The 22,889-nt window shown below is 29.3% G+C and overlaps 1 protein-coding gene across 5 annotated transcripts in view; it reads left to right on the plus strand.

Annotated features, from left to right (window-relative positions):
* Lim1 (LIM homeobox 1) overlaps positions 1 to 21,411 on the plus strand; it is an 80,698-nt gene extending 59,287 nt beyond the window's left edge. Inside the window, exons 7-9 of one of the 5 annotated variants that reach the window (XM_088196981.1) lie at positions 16,421 to 16,691; positions 16,962 to 17,024; positions 20,114 to 21,408. In XM_088196981.1, coding sequence (XP_088053107.1) covers positions 16,421 to 16,691; positions 16,962 to 17,024; positions 20,114 to 20,307 — 528 coding nt within the window. In that variant the 3' untranslated portion in view covers positions 20,308 to 21,408. Of the gene's footprint in view, positions 1 to 16,420; positions 16,692 to 16,961; positions 17,025 to 20,113 lie in introns of all 5 variants that reach the window. The other 4 variants (XM_088196979.1, XM_088196980.1, XM_088196983.1 and 1 more) reach the window with 4 other exon arrangements.
* The last annotated feature ends 1,478 nt before the right edge of the window (positions 21,412 to 22,889 follow it).

The raw sequence follows: 22,889 nt of genomic DNA on the forward strand, positions 1-22,889 counted from the left end.
TCTTATATTAAAAGTTGCTAGTAATATCGGTAAGGATAACTATCACATTTTTAAAACATAGTGTAATATCGAAATGCAAACAAACTATGGAGTAATATGTGAGATGCCACGTCTGTCTGTTTGTACTTATTCTTCCGCTCATATTCACCTAAGAGATGAGTTTGCTTTGTTTGTATTTTGGACTTGACCTAATGAAAGTTCTAAAGCTTTCATTATGTTAGGCTTGGGTTTGAACAGAAAATGGACGTTTCGCAACTGCGAAATTGAGTTTCATAGACATTTTAGAGCTGTATATTAGCGTATATATCAGTTAAATTGGGTGAAAATTATTTGGACTTACTAGTGAAAATATAACTACACTGAAAAATATACACTCACTGTACAACATTGATACATCGTATTTGAATAATAAATTAAAGTATGTTAATGTTTATATTAAGACATATGGAAATGTGAAAGCATATAATTTAACTAAACTGACAGTTAAATTATATTTTCACGAAAAAAATATATAGCTACAGGTGAAAAAGTATTTCACTGAAACGACATATATTAAAAAATATTCAAGACTATTTTTTCAGGGATAGCCCGATAATTTCTGGCTTATAATCAGGGACGTCATTTCTTTTAATATTCCTATTCCGATATTGGAATCTCAATACACAATAAGCAAGTTAAATCAATCACTAGTTAGAAGTCATTAGTTTTTATTTGGGAGAATATTGTCCTAAATTTTTCGATCTTACATTTTATCTTTGGTGTATAGTCCTAATATTCACCTGGAATACATTTCATATATTATATATGAATATTGTTTCACTTTCAATTAAAAATCCGTAATTTGTTTGCATACACAATTTATGTACAATTAGAAATTGCAATAATATTACCGAGAGAGAAAACAGTCAATGCCGGTATTGAAATATTCTAATTTTTAATAATTACTAATAAAAATGGACCGAAAAAATAATGTCTATTTATTTAAAGGGGAACTAAATGTTTCATTGCTAAGTCTATGCTATAATATATCGTTGAATGTTGATAAATGTTCACGAAAAAAAAAATCAAGGATTCAGGAGTAAGAACATTTTATCTGAAGATATTGAATGAAGTTGTAGTAACAATTTTCGTCTTTAATTTTTTTTTTGAAATACATGAAACAAGCAGGCTAAATTTCGACTTAGATTCTAGACATTTATGACCAATTATTCGTCTGTTTTTGCATATTTCGTGCTTCAAATAATGAGTATGTGCAATCTTCCTGACATTCAGGTTCTTCTAAAAATATTCTATACGCCGATCTTTTATTGTGTTGTCTACGAGTACTAATAAAAATCAATAAGACGACAGTGTACAATTTTTTTTTGTGCCATTTACTTTTTTCAGTATCATTAACTATATAGTCGGAAAAAATATTTTATAAAATCTTTCTTAAGTCTGGAAAATCATGATCTTTGATAGACTGCTTCTGGATACCTCTTAAATTTTTAGGCCAGATTTCAATGCATCACTCGCCAATTCATTCCAACGAAATATACACTTATTCTTATATTACTCATTATTTTTGCTCAGTTACGATTTCCCGAAAGAACCCTATGAGAAAGTAGTAGTATATATGTACGTATTCCTAGGAAATTAAAATCGTATTCTAATTGGACTTGTATGTATCATATTCACTGAGACATTCTAACAATATGTAGTTTGCTGCAAACAATAATTTATTTATTGTTCGATTAAGTGAAATTATATTTGCGTTTTTACAGCATTTAGAAATGTTTATTTAAAATTGAAAATAATTTATTAAAACAACTTTCGATTATATGTATTTGTGAATAAATATGCAACATTTTAAGTCATGTTAAAAGCGTCATAACGTTTTTTTAAATAAAGTTTTAGAGGTAAGCGATTTCCCTATCGCAAAATTTGTTTCGTACGTATTTACATACAATAATTAAAAGCAAAAACAAACACAATATCCATCTGAGTGCGCTGTCAAAAATCCCATTACCTTTGTATTATATGCATATTGAAATTTTGCAACAAAACCAATCATCGGCACGTCAAAAGACCGACCCACTTGAAAAATCATTCGACCAGTCACGTGACCAAATTAAAAATGGCCGAAAAAAGTACAGAACGTAGGCACACATCGATACTGACACTGGGAGACTGGGACACACGTTTGTCACTGTTTCGATCATAATCGAAATTTGGTTATGTGCAACTATACGTGATTTCGCGTTGTGCAACGAAAGACGTGTGTATTGGCATGATTAATTATGTACAACGAGTCAATTACGCTCGTGCTGTATACGGCAGTCCGAAAGTAACGATTCGCCGCGGCGCGGTGCGAAAAAAATCGATTATATTATATTATGAGAGTGCGTTGTGTAAACAAATAGAAGGGAATGTTTTTTGTGTAATGTCGCGTTTTGCATTAATAATTTGCGTTGGTGAAAAAAATAATGATTGAACAAATTACGTAAAAACTAAAAGTAGCCCACATCAGACTAATGCCAGCGTTTTTGTCCAATCTGAAACACATTTGGTATAGTCTACAGTTCACACAAATTTTTCTTTTATTTTTCTATTGTCGTAAAACGTTCTCATTTCTATGTTCAGAAAATTTAATTTTAACCAAAAAATTGTGAGCCGATACATTATTGTAGTGCAAAATCTAAGAGTTATTTGCACACAATTAAATGCCTCCCTATGTTAATGTTATATTAAAAATAAAAATATAGTTAAATCGGCTGGCACTCCGCCACGACACGTTTCAGATTAACTCAGTTTAACTAATTTATTGCTCATGAATGTCTTTACTACATTAAAAAAAAAAAATAGCTAGTGATTGTTATGGCACAAGAGGATTTGATTCCATTTTCATATAAATAGATGTAGTCGTAAAAATAATAAAACATTTTATTGAAGTCATTCTAAGCTAGTAATAATTACCATAAATGATATTTAGGTTACTTTTAAATGCGCCACTAGAAAAACTGCCTCTAAAACGCCGCATATGCAGAAAATAACGAGTTTTGAACACAGCCGTCTTATGAAACGACATCGCGCCATTAAACCCAATAATTGATTTACGACCAACGTTTTAAAAAAAAAATATGAATATATAAAAAAACTATTCATATGACCCTTCGAATTGTGGGACCTCGTTTCGAGTACCATAAACCGGGATTCGAACCACGACCGCAAATTTTACGGCGGCTGCCTTGCGGTCGGTTTGCGGCGATGTCGTACACAGAAAATACTCTTTCGGACACTACTTTGTATCTCAAGTTAACCTTTTACACTCTTAAAAATTAAAGAAATAAAATCGAAGGATAAAGGTTAACCTTCGCGCACCACTGCAGTCGATAATCGCGACCGTAGTCAGTGATCCTTAATCGTTTTCGTACTCGAAACCTTCGCGCTCCAACGGTCGGAAGTAAAGAAAAGAGTTGCTCAAAAGTTAACGAAGCATCTGACCTCTTTTTTACTGTGATGTTTGACCGTCGCGAGTTAAGAAAAGCGGTGACCATAAAATGTACGGGAACGACATAATTAAAGAGCGTAAGACGCGCAGCGTTTATTATCACACAATTTTCTGTTATAGACCTCACGATTTTATGGTATCGTAAAAGAGACGTTACCGCAAAGTGACATTCAGTCAGTGATATCACAACGCAATCAGGCATTTTTTGTTGTTGTATAACTTTTCATGCTTGAGATGATATCGGTCTGTATGAACAATATGGTCCAGATGTTGATTTCAGGGTTGCGCATACGATGATTCGTTATAGTCGATCATTTATAATCAATTTAAGTTTTACCCTCTTGTTTAGGATAACATATTATATTTTAGGGGAGTTTATGGTCTTCTAATTAAACTATCCGTAACTCTAGTTTCCAAGTTTTATTCATATAAAATAATTTCTATTGATTCAAGCTAGCTCCAACTCAGGTGAGGATCGATATTATTAGTGTCCTGATGGACCGTATAATACGAAATGCTAAGATGATTTGAACGCCTTTCTGGCTAAAAATAACTATGCAGCGTTTGAGTGACCTCCGAGTTAGTCCATATATATAACATTATATCCCAAAAAATATTCTGAAATAATTACAGACATACATACATATATAATTTTTAAATGAGCAAAATATGTTTATTCAACTAGATTTATTACCCAGTTTCCCACGGGATTAATTCCAACTCAATTAATTTTGATGCTATTTGACAGAGAATTATTTTATGAGATATGTGCATTTAAATAAATACTTTGTTCCATAAAACGATTTTTTTGTTAATTTATGTAAGTTAAATCTTCAGATGGAAAAGTATTATTACAAGTGCATAGTAATATCGATAAGTATAGCTATCATATTTTTAAAACATAATGTAATATCAAAATGCAGACAAACTATGGAGCAATATGTGAGATGCGATATCTGTCTGTACTTATTCTTCCGCTTATTTCCCCCTGAGAAATGAGTTGGCCTAGTTTGTATTTTGGACCTGACCTAATAAAAGTTCTAACTGTAATTAGTTTTAAAACTTCCATTATGTTAAGTTTGGGTTTGAACAGGTAATGGACGTTTCGCAACTGTCAAATTGTGCTTTATAGACATTTTAGAGCAGCATATTAGTGCCTATCAGTTAAATTATATTATCGCTTAAAGAAATATATATCTACTGGTAAAAATGTATTTGGACTTATATAACTTTACCAAAAACTAAACATTCACTTACATTTATACATCGGATGTATATATGTATATTACTACATATAGAAAAGTTTTAAATAAATAATTTTTCTAGCACCTTCCAGATGCTTTATATTTCCACTGATAAAAATATATATCTACTAGTGAAAATGTACTTCGATATGATTTTACTAAAATAACATATTAAAAAAATATTTTCGGGATAGATTCGAGACTATTTTTTCTAGAAGTCGGTTTTTACTTTTTTTATACATATATCGAGCCCCTCTCCCCCCCTCTCCGCAGCACTGCTTGCACCTAATCTGTCCAATAGTAATGCAAAAACAATTCGTCTTATGGAACAATTATTTTATACAATGCTCATTTTAATTGTCCTAATTAATTTTATTCATCATGTTATTACAATTTTATTTTATTCTTGGCTATATACAATATTTTTAGTTTCTTGTTATTTTGTATTGCAGTAGCACGTAATCTGTCGACAGCCGACGCTGGTCAGCTCAACTTAAAGTTTAAAATTGATAGTCGAAAATATCAAATGTGCAAATGTCACGTTGCTACTGTTCACCATTTGAGAGGAGTTTTTGTGACGGATAGACACATGTATTTTCTGTTTTATTGTATAGATGAAACATGTTTTGCATTTGTAATTTTATCGTTTTTCAACACTTATTTTATCAAAATATTAGAAAATCACTTTAATATATTTTTTTATAATTATTTATGATACACACAGTTTTGGTGTTTAGAACACACAGTTTTGGTGTTTAGATTAAACATATTTTTTTATAAAAATCGCAGCAGTAAAATTATCAGTGTATTTAATAGCACTATAGATTTTTTGCAATTGTGTTGATAAATAATTTTTTTGTAACAATCGGTCAAAACATTTGTGGCGCATAATTATTTTATTGATTTTGTTGAGAATCTTTTATTAATATTTTTTTTTGAAGCACATCTTTTCTCGATTATAATAGAAATGCTCATAATAAAATTAAAATAAAGCAACCTTTACATATAAATATTTGTGGTAAGAAATTGTTTGCAAGTATTTCATATTGAACTACAACAGTAAATTATATATAGACTTTTACTAGTCGTTTTTCAAATATTTGTCGTTCATATTTTAGTGAAATATTTTAAAAATTTAATTTTTTATAAACACTAAACCCAGATCATTGTTGTTAATGTAGTGTTGCATTATCTACGGTGCAATTGTGTTCTTTGCTGTTTTTCGAAATTTATCTCATTTTATATATGTTTATGTAATTTAACAGCTATAACCAACAAACAAAAAAAGTAAACATCTTGTGATTGCCGAAATTCTAGAAATTACTCACATTTCCGAATTAATATTATGCACCTGTGGATTTTTTAAATTGCTAGTATTGATTTTTTTAAATCTATATTAAAGTATTATTTTCGAGCAGAAGGTTTTAATAAATATATATTAGTACACTTTATGTTTAATAATTTTTAAAATAAAAATAAACAGTTTTGGTATTTATATTGTTTATTTTTATAATATATGTGTATGAAACTGTATTTATCACTCAAATTACTTACTGTTTTTTTTATTTCTTTGTAAGTTTACGAACATATTTTAATACTGGAATATTTTATCGTTTACTATTTTATATTTAAATAGTTGAAAAGAACGAATATTTGGAAATTCTAATTATATGCAATGCGTTAATAACAAAAATATAATTGTGTTGATTTCATACTAATACTTTCACTATTTATATATAATATATATAAAATATATTATAGTATATAGATCACATGTTACTACGGAAACTATTTTTTATAAATTAAAATGTAAATCTTAAAAATTAGCTAAAAATAAATAAATCATATTAAGAAATTTGAGAAAACAAAAGTGATCTTGGAGTGCATTATTTTGGCTAAAATTTATATAAAATGAATTATGTTATAAAAAAAGAGATTAATAATACAGCTGAAAGCTGCATGTGTCAAACATTTTTGTAAGCTCTAGCCATCAAAATTGTATTGTGTCATTTTCTTACATATTTCTTAGGTAAGAATTATGTTATTTCAAACAATTTGTTATGAATTCCTATATATGCTTCTAGCTCGTGAAACGAAAAGCAAAAACATTATATAAACGATATAGTAAATTAAACAAGTCATAAAAACGTAGCATTTGGGGCTATTTTATTGCATTCTGATGTTAATATTTCATCCCTAACGTCACTATTAGGTAAATTTTATTATGTAACAACTGTTGGGTTCGATTTTTTCTCTACACAATATATTTATTAACCAAACCGCTTTGTTGCATCTGCGGTCTATTAAAATAATTTATTTCGCTAAAATATTATAACATTTTTGTGAACGTTGTACAAAAATAGAATTGAACCAAATCAATGAAGCCATACAGCACCGAAGTCTCACAAGTATTTAGTTTGTGACTTTGTAAAGTTTACTTATACAATAACGAAGCGAGCTTGCATTTATAATGGAGGCGGGTCCTTTGAACTTGCGTCACTGGCTATAATGGTTCTCAAATGGTCGTCGGTTTGACACTAAGCCCGATTTTGATGGTGGTATTTTATAGATCGGTCGAACCAATAAAAAACGTTAATATTCATATCTGTGCGCTATATGTGTTTTTGTATAATGTTATGGGTAAAGTCGTACTATTTTATTAAACTTAAATTTAAATTTAAAGCGTTACAATGAGAGCAGTAAAACAACCAAAATATATTAATATTATTTTCTTGAATATTTTTACGCGTGCTTTGTGTGCGATACCGCCCCCTCTTTATTAGCAACAACTGCAGTACGAAAAAAAGAACAAAAGTGGTATCCCGCAGGGCTACTTTTTATCTCCCCCACAGTTTACGAACGGCGCCCTTCATCACTCCCACAGCCCGCCCTATAATTCTAATTGTTGTATTGTAAGTACGAATGTCGGTTGCTGTTGACGTTCCGAATTGTGTTTTTGAACTAGAGTGAGTTTCCGGGATCGTTTTCTCTTGTAACAGAGGGGTTGGTTAACTTCATTGCTTTATAATATTCACATATAAGATATGTGGAACCTGTTTCTTTTTTTATTAAAAAGTTTTATATAAAATATATTTTTTATTCATAACATTTGAAATATGGCTCCAATTCGAATCGAAGATCAAATTGCACTCTTGAGATTCAGGTCTAAAAATCGTATCGGTTGATTTGGCGTAGATCCGCTTGATGCAAGTTCAGTTGAAGTCAGAAACGAAGTAGTAATATGCAATCAAGTGACGGTAGCGTTTTTGTTTATATGTATTTGATCATTTGGGCAAGTCTAATGTCCCTTACAATCATTGACTTTCTGGATAATGTTGACGATTTGGGGCGGAACAAGACTTTTTGTTATTGTTTAATATATATCTTATTATAATGCTGTGTAGGTATCTGTTTTTAGCTAGTCTTTCGCAACTTGATTATGATTCGCCTCGATTTTTTGTAATAAATTTTATGATAAATAATAACTAAGGCTTTATTTAATTTACGCTCTAAAAAATAAATTTAAGAATAAACATAAAATATCTCAGCACATCTTGCTTTAAATCCATTTAAGTTAATTAATCCAGATAAGAAAATACTTAGAAATAATTTTAAGCTCAATAAATTAATGTATTTTATTTTGTAGAAGGTTACTTAATTACTATTATTTAATTTTTTTAATTTCTTTTTATAAATTAAAAAATGTAATATCAGTAACTTGTATTTAATTTTAATGAACATATGTATTTTCCTATGTTCTTAATATTGTAATAAACGTTCATAAGAAAAATCCGAGTTGATGTTAGTCCTGTAAATTAACTTTTTATAATATATGTATTATACCAGCTGATGACCATATAAGTCTTATATGTAAAAGTTGTATAGTCAATATAAAAAATACAGATAATAGGTGTCATTTTTCGCTACTTGAAGATTCATAGTAAAATTCAGTTCATCGAAAAAGTGACACCAATAAAATCCGGCTTATCAAATTTCAGTATATTTTTTATGATATCATAGATGTGTATATCACAAAAATTGTATTTAAGATTTTACAGAATAAAGTTTTTAAAAACTTTGATATTAAAAAAATGGTTAATTATATAAAATTCATATTTAAATCTTTGACACATAAGCGTAGTATCCGTTTAATAAAATCTGTATTATTATTTTATTTATTTTTAAATTAAAAAAAAATGTTTGCAATTAATGTTGTATTTTGTAAAACTCGGCAATGTAAGAAATTTTTTTTTTTTTAAATAATCGGTAAACTTTTTTTATTCTTAATAATATTTTTAATAATATGCATATGATACATTATAAGCATCTAGAAAAAACTAAATTTATTTAGGTCTATAAAAATAAAAAAATAAAGTAATTTTTATTAATAATGTACGATTAGAGCAATCGGCCACGCAATGCTAATTTTTTCCTCCATATCGTTCTTTTACTTTATATATGTTTTTGCGTGTTTCGTTATGTAGTGTAATTTTTTGATGTTTTCATAAAAACAAAATTCCGAGATCAATTTACTGTGCAAAATTTATTGATATATTATTTATAGCAAAAACAAACATATGTATGTTAATTAACCCTTTTACTGCCAAGTTAAATTAGGCGGTGTATGCTAAGAATGCCAAGCACTTTTTTGGCAAATGTAGATGCTTTTATAAATACAATATATAAAAAAAAAACATTTTTTTGTGTGACCTACTATTTTTTATAGGAATAAAATTTAATGCAGTTTATACAAAAAAATACACAAAAAGTATAAAAATAAAATATTGCATAATTAATTTTTTTTTACAAAAGTAGTAACATTTTATGTAGTAATTTATGTCGTCATTTATAAGCGAACACTTTACGGCATTTAAACGGTTAAGCATATTTTTTAGCTCTAACTAATTAATTTATATTTTTATTCACAACAGACGATACAATTAAGTAAGCCACGCAGCGCGAATTTTTTCCCTTATGTCGTTTCTTTCTTTAATACTTTTTTAGTTGTGGTTTTTGGCTCTGTATTGCAAATTTTTTGATATTTTCATCAAAAGTAATGTTAATTTAAACAAAAATAAGAAGGCAATTTAACCGCGCAACGTGAAATTTACTGATATTTAAATTAAACAACTTAATATAATGTGAATTTATAAAGCAATAAAACATTTTCTAACCTCATTTTATTCACATGTTCTTATGTCATTATTTTACTTATTCGTTTCAAAACTAGTTTTGATGTTTTTCGTCCAGCAGTGTGAATTTTTTAATATTTTCATTTTAACTACTGTTAAAACTAGCAAAATTCCGAAGACTACAAAATTCCGAAGACTAAACCGTATGTTTTACTCGATCCATTTGTAAGCTCTTACTAGCTTATAATGGCAATTTAAAATACTTTCTAATATTTTTTATTCATAAGACTCAGCCGCGTAGTTTGAAAATTTTACCTTATGACTTTATTTTATTTGTTGATTTAAAATTTTGGTATTTTTATTTAAATTGCAATACATTAAATCAAAATTCCGAAGTCAATTTAACCATGCAGCGCAAAATTTACCAACCTTTTTTCTACCTCTAACCAATTTGAAAATTTACTTTATTTATTAGTTTAAAAACTATTTTTTTTGTGCTTGATACAGCAGTGTAAATTTGTTGATATTTTCATTTAAACTACTGCTAAAATTAGCAAAATTTTAAACTAATTTAACCGTGCAGGACAAAATTTATAGATATTTTAATCATCATATATTTCACTCAATTTTAACAAAATAAAACATTTTTAAACCTCTTTTTATTCCCAGCACATATTTGCTATTATGTTATTATTTTAATTGTTTGTTTAAAAATTAGTTCTAATATATGCTTTTTTAAATTGCTGTTAATTTGGCAAAATTCCGGAGGCAATTTAACCGTGCAGCGCGAAATTTATCTATATTTCGATAATATATTAACATATGTTATTTTAATTTTCAAGCTTTAATTATATAATATATGGGATTTAATGAATAGTATTTCTTATCTTATCTACGTGATTTTTTTTTTAATTTACCTTGTCAAATTTTTGCCAAAGTTCATAAGTAAGTCTGATTCGCTTGTTTAAAATAGCAGCTATAAAAAAAAATGAAAAAATCATTACTTCGCTGAAAAAAAATAAAAAAATAATTGTAACTCAACTTAAGAGGTTGAAAATGTTATATAATAAATATAATATAAACAATTATAAAAAAATTTTTCACGCACTTAGATGCCGGAACTCACTTTTTGTCAAACTTACTAAAAAAAATTGTATTCAAATATCGCTCGGTAACGAGCGTTCCCACTGCGACGGCGTCGGCACGATTTTATTGCTTTTGACGTGGATTTTTGACTTCTGAGAAGGGATAATTGTTTTTTGCGTACTCCTATTGGTCGAAATTCGGTTTAAATGTTCTTCACTTGATTCTCACTCATTGAAAAACCTAATATTGAAAAAATCGTTAATTAAATTGTAGCTTCTTATCTTTCCATATTTTGCATCCATACTTTAAATAGCTTCTTATAATACCAATATTTCCATATTTTCTGTTTTTGTGCTTTTTTTTAGATTAAAAAGTAACCGAAATTTTGTTTCATTTTTAAACTTGAGGTTAAACTTTTACACTTACATATAAATCAAATTAAAATAATGACGTCATATTTACGTAAAAATAAAGAAATATAATGTTACACAGATTGTCAATCACTTTTTAAATAAAATACTGTAAAAAAGGTGCCGGAACGCCGTTCCACCGCGTTACATGACAAAAAACCCATGTACAGAAATATATCTAATTTTTGTTTAGATTTTTGACAAGATTTATATTTAACGGTAGAGAAAAGTATTTGTACATTTTTTAAATTGAAATACTTAGCAATTGATATATTACGAATATTTTGAATATTACACACTGAAGTAATTTTCAACAAATAAAAACACATACGAACATATTATATTAACACAATATTGCCGTAAATATTTGACTACCATAAAAAGAGCAGTTAACATGTTTTTTGGTAAGTCATTACTACTTCACAATAGTAATCATTTGGGGCGATTCAATTGTTCGAATGCAGCCCTGGCCCTTTTTTGAAAAAGTTGTAAAACACGGCGTAAAAAAACGCGTAAGAAGGCGGCTACAAAGGTTCACAACGGGGCGCCACTCTCAAAGTGTGTTCCGCGAAACATTACGAAAATGAGAGGTAAAAAATGCGTTCCTAAAATTGTTAAATTATAAATTCATCCACCCAAATTGATCTAGATAACTTAAAGCGATTGTAAATATCAATTATGCTAAACCTAAACGATCGCGCACCCCAATTTTACGCTCATACGAAAAATTGCAACAACCTACAAAGTGGATGTTGATGGTCTATTTAAATATTCGACACCTAATATAAATTTCGCTCCTGATAAATTATTCATCACGCGTGAAATAATATGTTTGAGGAGCGCTGGATCTCTCTTTCTCTCTCTCCCTAAAAACAGTGATAGATGTACTTGACTCAGTGGGCAGTCTCGGGCCCGAAAAAATGCTAATGATACAAAATTAATAAATCCACCACTATCTGCTTCGTTTCAACATTATGGTAATTATCTCAGCTTGGTTCGAATCATCGACGGTAGCGATGTTAAACTGGCGGTACGCGTGCTTTGTGAACGACTGATACTTTTATTTTTTTGAAATTATATTGTGTTCCAATAATGCTTATTATAAAAAATATGTTCTTATCTATCTAAATTATCTAAACTATTACGAAACGAGCATTAGAAATCATTCTTTAGAATATCTGCATTTAGTCAACATTGAACAGTATCGGAGCAAAAATATTTCTGGGAGAAAAGAGAAGCTTTTTATCTGCACTGTAGATGGAATAGAGCGAATTATTTTAATATAATTTACCTATAACTTTGTGCTCTATCTACTCTTACAAAGGTGCAACAATGTATACAATTTCCACTCAATTCTAATTAGCGTATAATTGTCAGCTGTGAATTTATACGACTTTTTGTATCATCCGCGTCCAATTAGCATCGTTCTCTCGTCACGTCGGATTCACACAGCATCCAAAAGGGCACTGACTAATGATGAATGGTTTTTGCGTCGGACGTCGCTCATTTTTACCTTATTCAGCGCGATTCGCGAAAGAAACTAGTCGAAGACGGCAGGACCGGTCCTGGTCGACGGGGGGCCCCAGTTCGTCAGGGCGGCTGCCTTTTGACGGGACTTACCTGGGGCCTTCGACTCAAACCGAAGCGAATCGTAGACATAGACAGACCTTTTGCAAACCTAGCAAAATTTCATAGCTTTCAACCGCGCGAACATATCTTCATGAGTTATGCGGAAATTTGTATTAATACTATTTACTGTATAACATTTTTCAAAATATATTGTAAGATCTCCTTAGATTAAATTTGATTACAAGTTTTTCCTCTAAGATTCAAGAACTTTGAGATATGAACAAATACAAGTATTGAAATTTTTGAGTTGCTACTATATTAATTTTTATTTTTATTTTATATATAATTTGATGTATTTGTAATTATTGTTACTTCTACTCGGTATATTGCTTTATATCAGTCAAGTTGCATCATTTCCTGTTTTTTTATTGGAAGGATATGTTTTGTAATATAATTAAGTTGTTATCACATTATGTGAGTATATATTTGGTCAAGTATATCTGATGTTTTTTTTAATGTAAATATATAATAATTTATATTGCCAACTCTTGGATATACTTAGCCATTTTTTTTCTAATTTTCTCTAAAGTGTCAGCTAATTGTAATGATAATGCAGATTTATCGAGTCTTCCCTCACTTGATGTAATTGTATGGTTGAAAACTACACTTGAGTAATCCTATTTTTTTTCATTTTAATGTCCAAATTAAATCTCTTTTATACTCGAATTTTTGGACGGATTTAGAATGCATTTTTCTCGCAAATTCCCATAACTATATACCATATTTCCAAATAATCTTAGGACGTGTTGTGTTTGTGTATCATATGTAAGTTTATTAATTCGTGTTGAGTTTTCAATGTAATGTCGAGGTACTTAGAGGTAAATAGGTCTGTCGTCTGTCTTTATTGATTTATATTGTTGCACTTTAAATTATATCAGTCACGTGACTGCTCGAATTCACGTTATTCACGTCATCCCCAAAGGCGGATGCTTTGTTCCCGCGGAATCGCGCTGCGGGTCACCGCTGTTTTATGGGATAATAATTGCCGGACTTTACACGGTCCCGTCCCGGCGGGGAGCGCCGCCGCGTGGTCACCCTCGCCCGCTGAGAACGGGAAAGAACACAGGTTGTGCGCCGAACTGTTGTGTGTAGATACATAAATCGTAGCCCTCGGGGTGCGTGGGGTTGAGTCGCGGTGACAGGCCGAGCACGGGGAGTATGGATCTGGTGTGCGAAAATCGCCCACGTGGAAACACACAAACATGATATTCAACATTCGATATAATCAAAATATGGAAGAAACTCACTCTAAATTTGATTTTATTGCATTAATCGTTGAAGTTTAAATTTTGTTGTTAAATAAACATTAGATCTATGGTCAAAGATAAAGCGAATCCTAGCAGAACTCTCGTGTCTTAACCTTTTATGTGCCAAAGTACATTATCGTAATATACGACCATAATGCCAGCCATTGTTATTAAAAAATACAAAGGCACAAGTTGCTTTCGACAGCCCTGGAGACGTTGTGAAAGTTAATTGTCATTTTATGAATGATATAAAGTGGTGGTAATTTTAAACGTTTTTTTATAGATGGATCTAAATACCTAAAGTCTTGTAATATAATTTTAAAGCATAAATGCGAGTTTTTGCGAGAGCTTCGTGGCAATACGGTCGCGTCTCGATAGAGCTTCGAACGGCTTCCATGGCATATAAGTGGTTAAGTCAAAAGGGAAGTACAGACTTCTATTGTGTTGTGATTACGTTATGTTTACATTTATATACCATTTTTGAGATTGGAAAAGTGATTTCGCTCTTTCTTCATTTCTGGTTTTTACTGAGGGGGGGGGGGGTGCAATAAATAGCCAGTCGATAGTAGTTTTTTTTTAATATTTAAATTTCACTAATATCATATTATTACATTTAATGACATGCATTTTTCTAGCCAAATTTAAGGGGGGGGGGGGGCGAAAATGATCCTCCATGTAATGATTTGCACTATAAAAATAGCCTGCACGTGCAGCGTGCGGGTCTATATTGTCGAGTTTAGTTAATTTTTTTAGGTTAGGTTTTGGTTTGAACAGAAAATGGACGGTTCGCAACTGTCAACAGATAGTGAAAGTATTAAATTTGTATGGAAAAATATCTAAACTAAAGTGCAATTATTTCACACCCAAGAAAATATAACTTATTTTAAAAATAAATTTCTATATATTGGAATGAAATAAGTACAAAAGTAATTAAAAAATACAAAAAAATTGCGCAACGCAATGTATTAATTAAATCTTTAATTTCGTTCATTTCTGCTAAATATCTCAAGATTTTCATTAACTTTGTTTTGAAAACTAGTTTTTAATATTGTAAATAAAAAAGTAAAACAGTAATTACTTATGATTTTTATTAAATTTTGTGAAGTAAAGTTAAAATAAAACAAAATATAGCTTTTTTCAGAAAATAAGTTTATGAATATCAAAATTAAGTAACAAATTATGAGTCTTAATACAATAATAAAAAAATTTAAAAAAATGTTAGATAAAAATATAAAAAAGCTTCTGATCATAAGTAATTTAATATATTTATAAGATATTTAAGAAAATGAGTTTTACGTCTAAACATATCTCAGAGCTTTCTTTAAAGAAAATAGCTTATTAGAAAATACATTTAGAATTAAAATAGTATTTATTAGCTAAATAAAAATGTACAGATCTCTGCTTTAAATCAACTTTATTTTTAGAAAAGTCGTAAGATGTTCGTTAAATAAAATATCTTTTTTTTTTAAATAGATAAAACAGGTTTGGTTTAAAGAATCTAAATAATTTGTCTTAAATTTTTTTACTAAATATCTATTTTTAAGTCATTTTTAAAGTAAATTATAACGTTTTTATATAAATTAAAATTAAATAATTAAAACAGCAATTTATGATTTTATTGACCTGGAATATAATATATATATAAAACATTTTTTTTTATTATTATATATAGCACTGCGTCTAAATTCGTTTCATGTAACAACATATAAAATATAAGAACTTATCAGAAAATATTATTTATAAATAAAATAACATTTGAGAAGCTTAAATACAAATCTACAAACCTTTGCTGTAAATCAAATATATGTATCTTAAAAGTTTGCTGACTCATAATTTAATAATTATATATTAAATATATGATATTTAATTTTGATTAATAGCATTTAAAAATACGTTCGATTATTTTGGGCCTTCCTGTAAATGCCTCTCATAAATGATTCGCCGTTAGTTACGCCGCACAACTGTCATACATCATAAATCGCAGCTACGACTCATCTCCTCGCTTACAAATTTCTCCCATCCTTTCTAATTTATACTAATATTTTCGAAAAACATTCACTAAAAATAAAACAACAACAATTACAACATAATACAAATTCGATGCCCCCCATCATGCTAATCCATACCGAACCAATGTTTCTCACACTCTTTGATTAATCACAGCGCATTTTGTTTCTCGCAGGTGTGGTTCCAGAACAAGAGGTCCAAGGAACGGCGTCTGAAGCAGCTGACCTCCATGGGCCGGGGCCCCTTCTTCGGCTCGTCGCGCAAGATGCGGGGCTTCCCGATGAACCTCTCTCCGGGGGGCCTCGAGGAGGGCCCTCCGGGGTTCCCGTACTTCGCCACGGCCGACGTCAAGTTCGAGTTCGGCTACGGAGGACCCCCGTTCCACGGCCACGAGCCCTTCTTCCCGGGACACCATCCGCCCGGACCCATGTCTTTCGGACAGCAAGGTGATACATTTTTTTTTAATTTTTGACACCGAATTTTCAACATTTGGCATGGTTAGAACCGATTCGCGAAATTAGATTTGCATTATTCATCAAAAAACATTTATTTTTATTTTTTTGGAACGTTTTTAGATTATGTTGTTCAGTGGCGTATCATCACTTGCGTTTGTAATATGATGTTAAAAATAAAATGTGCTGTGTATTAAAAAAATATTTTTGAATCAATTCTTTTATTGAAACGAAATTCTCTTTTCCTTTTTATTGGGTCTCCAGAACTCTGGACCCTGGCGCTGCCGCAACACCTGCACCATCGGATGATATGCCACTGCGAAAATTGTAATTAATTCTAATTTGATTATATTTCTGCTTTTCCTTTACGAATTCTTAAATTTTTGCTTATCAAAAAATAATTTGATTTCTTTCTACAAATTATTTGATTTGATTTTATTTTAATTTTTATAATAAAAGCACTGGAAGAGTATCCAGTGGCGCATTTAAAAGTAGCCCAATTTATGTTTTTTTTTTTGTATATATAAAACAACCCATTGAAGCATGTATACAAATTAATGAATTATATTTTAAATTTACAGTTTATGAATAATCTCATTTTTCTTTGCAAATTATTATTTTATTAATTTTGTATTTTTTTATACGTCAGTGTATTTAGAAAACCGTCATTTTAATGAACGTATAAAAATAAAATGACTCAAAATAATTATCAGACCTAAATCGAATTACTTAGTAAAAACATATTTTATATTATTTTTACTGTTTATTTCACTCTTTTTCAAACGATATAATTAAATATGCAACATTGGTTAGTATTCTTTAAAAATCGTCATTGATCTTATTTTTGTCTTAAAATAATTTCAGGAACTGCTTCAAATTATTCACATCAAATATAAAAATTATGTTAATAAATAAAAATAAATTATCATATTTCCGCTATTAATTTTTTAGTGGCGCACTTAAAAGTAGCCCGTCTAATTTTATTGTAAAAATCTCATTTCAATGTTGCAAAAAAATTATGTGTATGTTGTATTGAATGTGTATTACTAGTGAAGCTATATTTTCACTAACGATTCAGAATACATTTTCACGGGTAAATGTATATTTCTACTAATGAAAATATAATTTAATTATAGCTTAGAACAATATATACTTTTACTACGCCTATCAGCTATATTATATTTTCATAACATCATTTGGGCGAAAATTTCTTATTAAGCACAAAATATTTGGAATATGCGTGTGCCGAATCATCCTCGTAGTTTCACTGATATTGACCATTAAAATTATATTTAGGCCAGTAACTTCACTAAAAAATACTGTAACATTATAAAAATGCATAATTTTTTTTTTAATTTACAAATAAAAAAATATATTTTAGAATGAAAAAAATATCGATAATTTAAAAATTAATATTATTTTTTACGTCAAAAACTTGAACTATGTTTTAATATTTAAAAATTATAGTTTTTAAATTCAAATTCTTTAAAAATAGCTTTTTTGCTTCACAAAAATTTTTTTTTTTATTAAAAAAATATTAATGTTTTTTAAAGTAACCTAATTTTTTACGTTTTTCTAAATGAATAGTTTATTTTTTTGTAGCGTGGATTTTAAATTATTCGTATTATATTTTAAAATGTATAGATTTAAATTTTAATAAAAAAGCGTCAAATGGAATTACTAAAAGTATATTTCTCCTCCTTGATATAAATTTAATTTTTAATTTTTAAAAATTGTAATTAAACTTGATTTGATTTCTATATTTTTTTTACAAATTATTTAACCCTTTCGATGCCACGGACGTCAATTGACGGCAGTATAAGATGTTCCACCAGTGCTACTGACATTATCCGTTTTACGAGAGGTATATGAGATTTAGGGAGGTCATATTGAAAAAATAATTTAAGAAGATATTTTTGGAAAAAATATATATAAAAATTAAATATAAGATTTGGGTTTTATATATTGGTTTTTATTTTCGTCGTGACGCTCCCAAACAAACTACTCGCGTCAGTGTTGCCACATGTAAAAAAGTTGCTGATTTTTTATTATTATTTTTCCTCATTGAATAAGTTTATTTTAAACATATGTGATTCCATAAACTTTAAGGAATTCAATAAAAAAAATAATGGATGCGTTTTTTCTTTGTCGTGACCGTTGCGTTTCTGTTTTTTTGTGTTATTTTTGTTTGCAGTAATAGTGTTTTTTTTATTGTTTTAACTTATAATTAAATAAATGTTCAGTAGTGACTTTTTATATTATTGAAATTATTTATTATAAAAATGGAAGGCAGTTTTGAAAAGTAGACAGATTGATATATGAGAATAAAAAGATAATTTATCTATGAATACACATTAAATTATCACTTATTTTCTATACTTAGTAACCTAAATTTATTTAAAAAAACAATTAGATTAGTACTCGAAATATGAATATTCGGTAAAATAATAACACCTATAAAATAAGCAATAGTGTTTTTTTGTTTCAAATTTTGCCATCTACCATATGTAAAAAGTGGTGATAAACACAAAAATAAAAAAACTTCATTAACCCTTTACACGCCAGCGAGTTATTAGTGAGTCACCTGTTATTTATTTTCACGCGTCAGTATCTCTTTCTGAAAATAATATATAATAAAATTGGTTTATTAATAAATAGAGCAAGTATAATAACAAAAAAAATGTTGCGTGCAGAAAATAAATTCACTATATGGCAAGATGGCAACACTGAGCAACAAGATAAACGCCTTATTTTAAGTAAAATATTATACTTTTAATAATTTTTAAATTACTTTTTACTGCCTAATTGTAATATTTCGCATAAAATATGATCTTAGAAATTATGTCGCAACGGTGACTAAGTATAATATTATACTTATTTGTAACATAAAAAATATTTTTTTTTTGTAAAGAAGAAATTGATATTTTTTTTGCTGATAAAATTTTGGAAGACTGATAATTATGTGTTGCCTTTAAAAGTAGCCTAAATGATTGCTTTTATCTTTTTAATATAAAAATTGTAAATATTTTCAAAGCATGTATTTTTAATTAAAACTAAAAAATTGTAATGTTAAATTATTTGATTGTGTTTTCTACCTGTTTTTTTTTTTAATTTTTGTTTTACAATAATAAATAATAAAATAAAATTTAAATTCATTTGTTCTATTATATTTTTTGGACAAAACATTAGAAGAGTTGTAATCGTGATATTTTTTTATTACATCATCTATTTTAATTTTTTTTTATGCATAATTTTCTAATTAATTTAGATATATTTGTTTCTAGTATGCCTTTAAAATATAATTATTATTGTAAATATACCGTTGTAGCATACACACATGTTACAGGGTAACAATACATCATCTACAAGTAGGCATTTTAAACCCCTATATTGAGAATATTTTTTTATTGTTTCAGGGGGTCCGATGGAGCACGGCGGTCCTATGCCGATGGGCTTCGAAGGCGGCTCGATCGAGGGCGGGTTCCTAGGGCAGGGCGGCCCGCCCCCGGACCACATCCTCGCCGGGCTGCCCAGGGGCTCGCCCGACTACCTCCAACCGGGTTTCAACGACGGATCGCCGGGGCTGCACAACGAGGGTCTGGTCTGGTAGCTAAAGGCCGAGCCGCGGGACTGCGCCGAGTGATGCCGCCCGCGGCCGGGGGACCAGCACTGGGGGCCCTCGCCTCCACGAGGCAAGCCCATAACCATCGCCACGGTCATGGACTGCATTGAGAGGTTCCAAAAGACTTACAACTGACTTGTGTGTTCGTGACGCGAGACGTTCGAGCAGTGCGGACCGTCTTTTGGCGTACGAAACATTCGCATACATATCAATGGAGGATCAGATTTTTTAAATTTCGGGTACCGCACGAAAAATTTCCATTCGGACGTTTTATGAAAAAAGCCATTCGGACGTTTTATGAAATGTTAAATAGTACAGTAAATAACAGCTACTACATTTTTAGAGTATCTTGTGAAGTTATATGTCACATTAAAAAATATTTTCGCTACGCAGCTTTCAATAAAAAGTTTATCTTTGTGCAAATATTATGATCTAATTTAATATATTACGTATATTTTTGTATACAAATATTGTTAAAAGTGAAATATAATAAATAAAGCAATAAATTTCATAAATAAAAACATTTCGCAAAACGTCCGAATTGTGTATTTTTCTGTAACATCCGAGTATTAAGTGAATCAAGTGTTTCTATAACTGTTAAAAAACAATTAAAAACAATCGTGTTAAATGAATGTCATACATATAAAAAATATTTTATTGTTTTCGCTTATGATTTTTTTTCGATTTTAAAAAATCATTGTAAATACATATTTGTGTATATAAAATTATATATGGAAAAAAGTAATATTTTTAAAGATGTTTTTTAATTTAATTCTAAGAGTATGTATTATTTATATTTTATTTCGGCAATATGATCATATGGATTAAAAACGAATATATTATTATTATTATATTAAAATGTGATTACGTTGAATTATTGTTTCCTATTATCATTATAATGATCATGTTGTAAATTATTAATTAATTAACTAATCGTATCGCCGTCATGATAGATTATAAATAATTATTATTAAAAATAAATAAATATAAATATATAAATGACTATATGTGTACATATTAAAAAAATGTAATTATTTATATTCGGAATGATTTTTTTGCGATTTTATATGTCAATGTTATCATTATTACTGTGTAAAATACAAATTGAAACCTATGTTTACTTTTCTGTTTGTCATTATTCGGTGTATAAAAAAACAGATATGGAAAAAATAAATAGTTAAAATATATATGTTTCATATAAATTGTTATTATTTCTGATACGATACCATCGATAGTTAGGTTAGCGATGCGTGGAATCGATGCTTTCGAAAAGGGCTCAGTTAACCCTCCGGTGCGTTTTTGTGCAATTACCGCTTAGTTCGACGCAATTTCGTATTCATTGCCTTGACACCTGTCATGATAAAGTTTTTGATATGACGATTAGTAGGGGATGTCACGAGGGTTATGGAAATATTAACATTATAACACAGAATAAATAGGGAAATTCAAAATAAAATATATTTATTGTATACAGTGTTTAATATTGAATTTTATATTTATTACACTAACCATATTCCTGATCGTGCTCCAGGAAAAAAGAAATTGCTGAATGATAATGGCAAAATGCCTTATCAAATTTACCATTAAACAGCACCACACAAATTAAATAAAAAATCATATTTATGTAATATCACAGTAACTGATTGTCAACTCCTAACGAGTGATTGCGTTAGTCCAGCGTGCGTGTGTTTTGGATAAAAAGGGGAAGCTCTGACGTTCACTGATGAGGTTCTCAATATTTTTTTTATAAATTTAATATAACATATTTTTTGTTATGTGTATTTATTTCGTACTCTTTAATTTATTGGTATTATTTTCTATAAAAATATTTACATTAAATCAAATTGATATGTTTTTTATTTATTATAACTATCTGGGGTACCTCAAAACAGTGAAAGATGGACCACCGTACATGTACGGCGATACCGCTCAAATGGTTAAGTAACTAGAAAAAAGCTAGAATAAACTCATAAAGAATTTTAGAGTCAAGGGATTTCGTCATTGACTTCGAAAGTGAACATGGAACGACGCGGACGAAATCCAGAAGGAACAGAGAAACCAGATTGAATCCCTGTGGCGTTCCAGAATGCTTCATAAGATTCCCATGTCATCTGGACGAAGTACCGTTACACGAAATAGCATGCTTTATCTCTTTCTTCATTGCGACAGATGCGACACCACTCCCACTTTTATTTCTAGGGGATTGGCGTCAGTTCTGGATTGTTAAATTAATAAATTTGATAAACCTACAATACCACTAACTTCATTCCATAATTTTGCTACTTGTGTATCTGATTTTTTTAATTTTGCACAGAATTTTAACGATCTTTTAAATATATATAATTATTATAGTCATTGTTAAATATGTTCCTACTATTGTTGTTTCCAAAAGCAATAAAATATTTATATTTATTATAAAAAAAAGCATTATTATATAATAAAAATAAAATAGTAAATATTTCTTTAGAAACGTAGGGTAACAGCCCCACGGTGTATGGCTGAGAGGCAAATAGTAGTGGATTCTAATTAGAATGTAACGGTAAACTGTCGAGCTCGATAGGGAATCTTAT

The sequence above is a fragment of the Plectrocnemia conspersa genome, unplaced genomic scaffold (assembly GCF_051122295.1).
Source record: "Plectrocnemia conspersa isolate PC_06_02 unplaced genomic scaffold, ASM5112229v1 ptg000011l, whole genome shotgun sequence".
Taxonomy (NCBI): Eukaryota; Metazoa; Arthropoda; class Insecta; order Trichoptera; family Polycentropodidae; genus Plectrocnemia; species Plectrocnemia conspersa.